Raw genomic sequence first — 8,850 nt, 5'->3', positions numbered from 1 at the left:
TTTTTTATCTGTCTCAAAGATCAATCAAGACTGTCTGGACGGTAAAATTCTGTCAAGAAGTCTGAACTACATACTTCATATAAAAGACTGAGAAGAAAATCTTATGAGAATATATTATCAATTGAAATTGAATGACTTGACTGGATATGGTTTTATATAGAATTAATAGATATCTTATTAGATAATCACAATATATTTCAGTTACATAAATAATACACAAACATAAAATCTAACCACTGACAGGAAAATTAATAAGGGAAATGAGATAAAACAGTCACAATATTTTTGACTAATTAATGATTAAAGACTTTTAATATCTCTTTGGATCTGAAAGCTAAACTCAAGATTCCCATGCATAATTTAGATTCTAAATATCTCTCTGCAAACAGAAAGAAGCTAAAGAAAAAGTTTTGGCAAAATTCAAAAAGAGGAAGCCTTTTGAGTTCAGCAGGACTCGATGTAAGAAATTAGCTTTGGATGAAGCAGGACAAGCGGACCTCTGGGTGAGTCAAAGCTGCTTCAGGTTCGTCAGCTCTCAGCCTTCGGGTTTAGCAAACATGGTTTCTCCAAGTGGGCACAGATTTTGATTCTGCTACCCAGTCAGTCCATTTTCTGTCATCTCTCTCCTTTTACTGACTTGGGACAGTAAAGTCTCTGCCCACATGGTGGTGTCATTAGCTTACCTTGTCTTTGGAACATTTTCATTCTCAACACCACACCGAATCTATTGTACTTCTATTTAAACCGTTTTCTTAGCATTGCTCAGAGAGAAGGTTTCACAAAAATTGTAAAACAAAACACTATAAATTATGTATTTAAATATCAGGATGACGTACATACAAAGCCTGAGAGCTAAACCAAGATGAACAAGTTTTACTGAGTTATCACCCAGAAGTAAAATTTTACTTCAAAGCACAATATTTGACATTTATCTAAATGGAAAGTTTATCATGAAAGTTTCAAATCAAAAACTTTACTTTGACAATTTCAGGAGCAGTGCTTGGAATAAAGAGTTAACTAAATTTAGTGTCATGATAAAGACTTTTGGAGTGTTTAAGGTTATGTTATGTAGATTTCTTAACACTATAACCTCCTAAAGATTTTTTCTTAAACACTTCCTGTCTCTGAAAGCCTAACATTTTCCAGCTTGTATATTTATTTTTTTTCAGAAATCTGATTATGGTTTACCTTAGGAACAACACTGACAGAAGAAACTCTCGCTGAATTGGCTGAGAATTGTGAATTGTTGTTCAGATCAGATCGGTTATTGGACAATTTCCCTAATTTTGTCTCTTTTTATCATCACACAATATTGTCACTCAAGACGTAACCACAGGCTCATTTTTCAAGCTTTACTTATTCAGTTAATTAGGCTGAATTTCCCTGAATTGTCAGCCAGAAAGCCCTCTGTGGCATACGTCAAAAGGAATCCACTGGCAAGTTTAATAAACACCAGTTTCGTCGTGTTCCCAGGAACACGATGCTTCAGCGGTCTAGGGAGCGCTTCTGGATTGCCTCGGCCACCGCTGTGCGCAGGAGCGCGATGACAGAGCTGAAAGCACATCTTCATTTTTAATGGAATATGTCCAATGCTCTCCTCTTTACATCATTGTGGCTAAACTTTAACCAATTAAAACTTTGCCTGGAGGCCTTTTCTACACATACATCATTTTACTCTGGTCTTTCAGCTGTCTTGATGGTTTTCAGTAGTTTGCATATGGGAGGAAACCTTACATCATAAGAAACAGACACCTTGTGTACTTCTTTCAAGAGTGTTCCTCCTTCCTCTTCCTTTATTGTATCTTAGAAGGGAAGATTTCCTCATAATTCGCTGTGAACTTGAACTTATCAATTTATTATACATTAATACACTGCTTTACAAGTGTGTTTCTAAATATGACCGAATGACTGTGGTGTTACGCATTTTTACGTTTTTTTATCTTCTTACCAGATACATTGTTGCAATTTTTTTTTTTTTTTTTTTCGAACACCCAGCCTTACACTGGAACAAGACTGGACTGGCACAAGTGATTAAAAGTAACACTTACATTGGTAAATTTGTAACAATTTACTATAAGTGTTTTTATATCAGTGAAACTAAGTAGCTGTGACTGTGCATTACTTAAATATATTAGAGTAGGTCCATAAACTTTTGATAGTTTTAATCTGCAAAACAAATCTTCAGGATTACAGTTTTGTAGGATGCATTTTTCAGTAGTACATTCTGTACCTTGTGATTTCAACCACGACAGTAAACGAACCTTTGTCCTTTATGGGAATCTTTAAAACATTATTTCAGTTAGAACAGACGCTTAAGGTGAAGGCATAATAAAACTGCTTCATGGGCCATTTTTGTTTAAGACAGAGCTCTGGAATGCTTACAGAGTTTATTGGCGTGAACTTTAGCTCCGGTCCTGGAGCAATTCCTGCGCCGAGATGGGGCTGAGTTTGAGTTGACAGACTTCTGGCAGGAGAAGTTAAAACAGGCGCGACACAGCTTCAATCACATCACACCAATTGTGTGAAGGGTGTTGGCAAAAAAAACACAAAAAAAACAGAAGCCCCTTTCTTTGACCGTGACCCCTCGACCTCCATTTCTCCCCACAAATGTCCAATGTTGAGTCGTTTCCTGCAGCTGCTGCGGCTTGTTGGTGTTATGAGGGGCGGGTGGACCGTCCCTGCGGGCGGACTCCCAGGAACACGATGCTTCAGCGGTCTAGGGAGCGCTTCTGGATTGCCTCGGCCACCGCTGTGCGCAGGAGCGCGATGACAGAGCGAGGGTCGTCGCTGCCTATCACAGCGCTACCCGACACAATCATGTTAGCTCCAGCCTGAGGCGAAGGTGAACAGGCCCAAATTACAAAAACTACAAATTTTCTAAGCTTCTAAATACATTCATAATGTTTGCATCCTTTACCTCTGCACATTTGTGAATAGTGTCAGGGCCGACGCCTCCGTCTACTTCAATGTCTAAGGAGGGAAACTGACTCCGCAGCCAGCTCACCTGCGTGACACACAGATGCAAAGCAAAGCTCAACTGATTGGATCAACTCCTCAGGAGTCCATCAAGTGCCACAGGTGCCTGTTAACCAAATATATGTTTAAATCAGGTGTGTGGCAGTGAGGGGAACACCTAAGTACATGCAAGACATGCAGGGCCCACTGTCTTGGGCCCTGCTCCACAGCAAAATCAAGCAGTTCTGAAGTGTGATGGAATATTTTAAGCAGCAGTGTGGTTTAATACAATCTAAACCGGTTCCATTAAAACTGAAGCACTTGCATTAAGTGATTAATTTTTAAAATGTTGATTGCAGCAGATTTGACAAAATTATGCTACTTTAGTTTTAAGAGCCCTAATAGTTTCTTTTAAAACTTTCAGTCATTTCTGCAACACCATCTGGTCAGTAAGTGCTGGGCATCTGCAGCGTTTTCCGCTGTCACTGTTTGCAAGCCTTAGCCACTCCTCTTCACAGGAGATGATTTCACCAAATCATTTTCTAGCAATCACAATTTACACCACATCAAAGCTTATATTCAGCTACAAATGTACAACTCTGAATATTCACACTTTGTACTGAAATGCATAGAGCTGAGGCCGTGGCTTCTTATTGATGTATACAAAAAGAAGTGCAACTATTTTTAATCCAAATAATTTTCTAGGAGGTGTAGGAATGGATAACCTTTGATCTTTGAGTACATATACTGAAGCCTAAACATAACCAAATTCCATCAGTATCTTCAACTTCAATAACGTACGGTGGCCATGATCATCTAAGAAAATGAATATTTCTTCAGCTGTCAGAGGTTTTAGCATTCTAACTGTTCAGATTAAGTCTTTATTTACAAAATTTGACTAATCTTTATTTTTCTTTTTACAGTGATAATGGTAATCTAGTGATACAGGACCTGCACAGCAGGTTCTACTTATGTAATAATGTATTTTATATATTAAAATATCATTTTCCTCCAGGTGATTTTACAAATGTAAATTCATCAAACTTTTTCTCAGCAAGCTCATCATTAATGGCAGAACTGCCCAAGAGTCAATTTGACAACCCCAAAGGTTTTTAACTCTAACTAACCGTCTTACATTGAATACTTCTTTAATACTTCATGACCTTTCCTAAAATTGCTCTCTTTATAATTTCCACAATTGTGAGATATTGGAGTTTGGACCCTGCAAACCTAGAACCGCCGAGGGGAGAAACCATTAAAAAATGCTACGCCCTGAGTGGTCCCGCTGGCAGTTGAAGGTTGCTATGGTGACCACATTGTAAAGCACACAACCCAAGAAACCATAATAAATGTTTGCTGAGTTGGTTTATGACTGAATAATATATAATTAGAATAATTGACACGTCCTGTAAACCAGCCTGACAGAGAAACGCAAAAGACTATAATACAGCTATATATAGGCATGAACAAATTGCAATAGGTTATTAACTACAGGCTACAATTTGACTAATGCAGAGTCTATTATGAGTAAAAATGAAAGAAATAACATGAAATAAGTTTTGGCACGACTCCAAAACTACATGCAGGATTCAGATTAAGGGGAATTGGGCTGCTCTGTCAGGAGGAATTCAAAGCGAAGTCATTAATCAGTAACTATTGGATAAAAACAAGACTAAGATAAATATGATGAGAAATATTCCAGTGGGGCAGCAAAGAGATGAGTCCCCTCCTGCAACTTCCTGCACCTTTTATGACCCAAAAATAAATTCATCTCTGAGCTCTGCGGATAATTCCACCCTGAATACATCTTCAGCTCAACACAGAAAACTCCCAAGATGCGATAAGCAAATAAAAGAGACAAGACTGTGGAGCAAAACGACAGGGGAAATGAACATAGAAATCACAAAATGTAGAGCAGGGAGAGCTCCTCACTGTATGTTGTGAGCAGTTTGAATATCCAACACTATCTTGGGCAATACTGAATGTTTTGTGGAGGTTATTTTTGTATCTACAAGAAAAGTTTGATCAAGGAAAAATACCTATAACCACCAAATTACAACTACTTAAGTTTATTTATTGTAATTGGGGAGTTTTGGTCTACCCTGAATCAAATGAAATGTTGCATCTCCTTTACCTTGGGCATCATGTCCTCCATGAACTTCTGTCCTCCAAATCCAGGTTCCACTGTCATGACCAGAGCCATGTCGACCTGATTGGCCCAAGGTGCCAGCTCTTCCACCGTAGTACCAGGCTTTATGGCCAATCCCACCTTTGACAACATCAAACAAAACAATATAGATTTTTTCCTATTGTTAAGAGGTGAAAAGGCCTTTATGATACATCACTTGATTAATAGCACCAACTAGTGGTGTGGCGAGAGCATTACACGTTTTCGATGTGTACCGTTGCTGTGTAAACAAAGATTGTAATTAGAACGTCTTCATGTAAATGTAATAACAGAAACGGAACAAAAATTCCATTTTCGTTGGATCATTGTCATGTAAACAGAACCTCAGTTCCTACAGAGGAGGGCAGAGATTCCAGTTAGAACTACAGAGATGCCACGTTGGTGGAACACTTACTACAAACAAGTATATATGATTTATAATATATTTACCACCAATGACAAAAAAACATTTTCACTTTTCTGAAAAATTCACCAACGGCACAATTCCTGTTAAGAAGTATAAGGTAAATATTTCAAAAGAGAAGAAGAAATCTTTTGTTTTTTGAACAATAACAATATTTGCTGTTCAACTGTTGCTAAGAGATGAGCGCATTTTCTGGTAGCCAAGTGACACCTGGTTACCAGAAAGTAATTTACCACAAAGTAAGAACATCAGATTTTTACTTTTGCAAAATTTAGCATTTAGGCTAATATTAGCATTTTGGCTAAGTTTAGCTTAAACACTAATTTTAACAAACTTTATGGAGTAAGTCCATGTGACTCCACATGCTATTGAGTACATTGTAGCTTACTTTAGCATCAATGCTAATTTAGAGCATCAGAACGCTGGGTTCCATCCGACAGGCACACTTCGGTAGGCCTCGCTTGGAATTTCTTCAGAAATTTTTTAGTCACATCTTTCCATTTCTGTTGACACTAGTCCTCTTCAGCAATGTCATCTGTGTGTTTTAGTATGGCCAAATTCTCCAGAAATCTAAAGTCTTGTCACATGGAGGTCAAATGTTTTGTTTTTCTGTTTGTTTTTTTGAAGGAGGAATTTGACTTATAACAAGCAATAACCATGGAAAAAAATAAAATTTGATACACTGAAAAAAGTCTGATGAACTATGACATGCCTATCCACCTTATTCCTGAGAGGCTTACTGGGGAAACGATTATGGGTCTTACTTCCGGCGCCCACCGGAAGTAGCAGTATTTCACTGTAATTTATTGGGTTTTTTGATAGTCTTTATTCATGATAGAAGTTACATCTCTCTTTTCAGTTATAATACAATATTTAGTAGAACTTGTTTACGGACATGTCGTCTGCCATCAGAGAGCTTCTTTATGTGTGCTCATTTCATTGTGTGGATAAAAAGCCAAGGAAGAAAACCCGCATCTGCATCCGAAGCAACTGAGTCAGTGAAGTAGCTAAATATGGTAGTGTGGGTTATTTGCGGCCATTTCTTCAAGTCACCATCCCTCTTCACAATAGCTGTAGGTAGCGGTAAAACAATATTGCCACATTTAAGCTGTGATAGCTGGTATTCCCACATATTTTATAACCTAAAACCTCTGTGGAAAGCCGTTTTCTAACATGTAAACAAATCGCTTTTAGGCGGAAGTCGCGCCCATGAATCACGCAAAGCCTCATGGGGGATAGGAATAAGGTGGATACGAGTGTAAAGTTTTGTTTTTGAATTGTATCATTGATTTTAATGAAACTAGTTTAAAGAAAATGTGAGCAGTTAATGACAATAAAATGTTACAAACCACAACGGAGGATATAATCCACTTGATAATTCAGTCTGTTTTTTACTATCATACTCACTTTCATGCCGCTCTCCCTTATCTCCTTGATGAGGTTTCCAGGGTTGGTGGTGGCCTCCACATGGAAGGTGTACTGGCTGGCTCCAGCTGCAGCCATGGGCTTCACCCATTGCTCCGGCCGGGACACCATCATGTGCATGTCTGCAAACGTCAATAGAATAATGAGCAAAGAGGTCATAGCAGACCTTAATTCAGCTCATAAGTTAGAGCATGTGCTGTCGCATGTTTTGGGATGAATCCTTACTCACCGAAAAAAGGATCCTGGCCTACAGTTTTCCTCAGACACTCCACCATGGGGTGGCCGAATGTGATGTTGGGGACAAAGTGCCTTTAAAGGTAAGCAATAACAGCTTGTTGAGTAATCGCCCAATGGTGTAAAGTTAAGCAGTTCCTGTAAAGGGAAATTTAACTCCTTAAGTCAGTATAGAAGATTTAAAACTTTTTTTAAAAATCAACAAGATAATCTAAATGCTTTAGGTTAAATAATGAAAACTTGGTTTTCAGGACTTAACATTTGTTATTCTAACTTAGCTTCCTGATATTAGCCAACTTGTGCTCTCAGAGTTTGAGTTGAGCCTGTTAGCCGTTAGCAGGCTGGCTAATGCAGCCAGGGACAAACTGACCCGTCCATGACGTCCAGGTGCAGATAGTCCGCCCCGCACTCCATCATCCGGACACACTCGCTGCCCAAACAGGACAGGTCGCTGCTCAGGATGGACGGACCTATCTTCGCACTGTATGCCATGCTGTGCCTGCTGTTGGTGGGATGTGCATGCAGCCGAGGCACGCTAGCTGCGAGTCTAGCTAAGCGTAACATGGTAGAGTTTCCGGTTGGGACCTTTAAAATAAGAGCAATTAATTAACGTGTCTAAAACGGGGAAATGTCTTGTCATTTAAAAAAAAATATAATTAGCACTTAAATTGGGTTATTTGAGATGGAAGCTTTTAAAAAAATGTAGAGACATTATATCTTCAACTTACAGTTGTTGTTACTGTAGTTCAGTATGAAGTCTTTTTCAGCAAAAGTCCTATAGAATTAGGCAACAAAAACCATGTTTAGTCATTTTTATTTTGAGATTTTAAGTGCATACAGAACATTTGTAGTTACATGTTAAAAGACAAATGGACATTAATTTATTTAGTTGTTTTTTTTCATTTGTCTATTCACACCCTTTTACACTGGTCAATTATTTAAAGAACACTTGTCTTGATAAATTTAACTATATGAAACAAAACATTATTTGGTGAGAACCCCAAACAAGTTATGGCTTAGATATAGTTACAACAAAGATAGAAAAAAAAACTCTGATGTGTTATATAGCTCTTAATAAGGATGCATTTATTCAGTATGATGCCTACCGGCGATATTTTGATCTGTAGTGGGAGAAGGTGAAAGCGAGTCTGATGTGTAGGTATCCTCTATTGAGAAGAGCACAGTTTGGGTGGTTCAGACAGACACACGGGGCCAATGTGGATTTGTGATGGAAAATAGTGGCTAGTGGTAGTCACACCTGCTATGATGTATGGTCTAAAGACAGTGGCACAAACTAAGTAATGAATATAGCAGGGAGACAGCTCAGATTTTGAAGCAAAGTTAGAGAGGCAATACTGAAATAATTTGGATTTGGGGGAGAGATATAGTGGATACGTTGGACCAAGGATGTTGAAGATGGAGTTGCCTGGGAGGATAAAGAGAAGGCTTCAGAGAAGGTTTAACATGTGAGTAAGCAAAGAATATGATGAGATGAAGACAGATAACCTTCTGTGGTGGATTAATATATTTTTTTAAACATCAGTCATAATAGATTTTTCAGATGTTTTATTAACATTTTTGTACCCCAAACAAATATACTGACATATACTTCTTCAACATGTTTTACTTGTTTATAGGAGATTTA

The 8,850-nt window shown here is 38.2% G+C and overlaps 1 protein-coding gene across 2 annotated transcripts; it reads right to left on the bottom strand.

Annotated features, from left to right (window-relative positions):
* Window positions 1-2,145: 2,145 nt before the first annotated feature.
* On the bottom strand, window positions 2,146-7,774 carry rpe (ribulose-5-phosphate-3-epimerase). Of its 2 annotated transcripts, none has more exons than XM_032568251.1 (6): window positions 7,576-7,774; window positions 7,201-7,280; window positions 6,954-7,093; window positions 5,090-5,224; window positions 2,918-3,004; window positions 2,146-2,831 (listed from the first exon to the last, which is right to left on the bottom strand). In XM_032568251.1, the coding sequence occupies exons 1-6, from the start codon at window positions 7,767-7,769 to the stop codon at window positions 2,709-2,711; spliced, it is 759 nt and encodes a 252-aa protein (XP_032424142.1). In that variant the 5' UTR covers window positions 7,770-7,774; the 3' UTR covers window positions 2,146-2,708. The 2 variants fall into 2 exon arrangements, with proteins under 2 accessions (XP_032424142.1, XP_032424143.1); XM_032568252.1 differs by having other exon boundaries at window positions 7,201-7,343; window positions 7,576-7,737.
* Between the last annotated feature and the right edge of the window lie 1,076 nt (window positions 7,775-8,850).

The sequence above is a fragment of the Xiphophorus hellerii genome, chromosome 7 (genome assembly GCF_003331165.1).
Source record: "Xiphophorus hellerii strain 12219 chromosome 7, Xiphophorus_hellerii-4.1, whole genome shotgun sequence".
Lineage (NCBI taxonomy): Eukaryota > Metazoa > Chordata > Actinopteri > Cyprinodontiformes > Poeciliidae > Xiphophorus > Xiphophorus hellerii.
The sequence above is the reverse complement of the archived record's forward strand: the minus strand, read 5'-3'. Positions and strand labels throughout refer to the sequence as shown.

What these genes read in the sequence shown, in the direction of transcription:
- rpe (XM_032568251.1), bottom strand. Translation starts at nt 7,769, where the DNA reads ATGTTACGCTTAGCTAGACTCGCAGCTAGCGTGCCTCGGCTGCATGCA. An exon ending in TGGAGGACATGATGCCCAAG is followed by an intron (nt 3,005 to 5,089) that starts GTAAAGGAGATG and finishes TGTGTCACGCAG; the next exon opens with GTGAGCTGGCTGCGGAGTCA. An exon ending in CTATTCACAAATGTGCAGAG is followed by an intron (nt 2,832 to 2,917) that starts GTAAAGGATGCA and finishes CCTTCGCCTCAG; the next exon opens with GCTGGAGCTAACATGATTGT.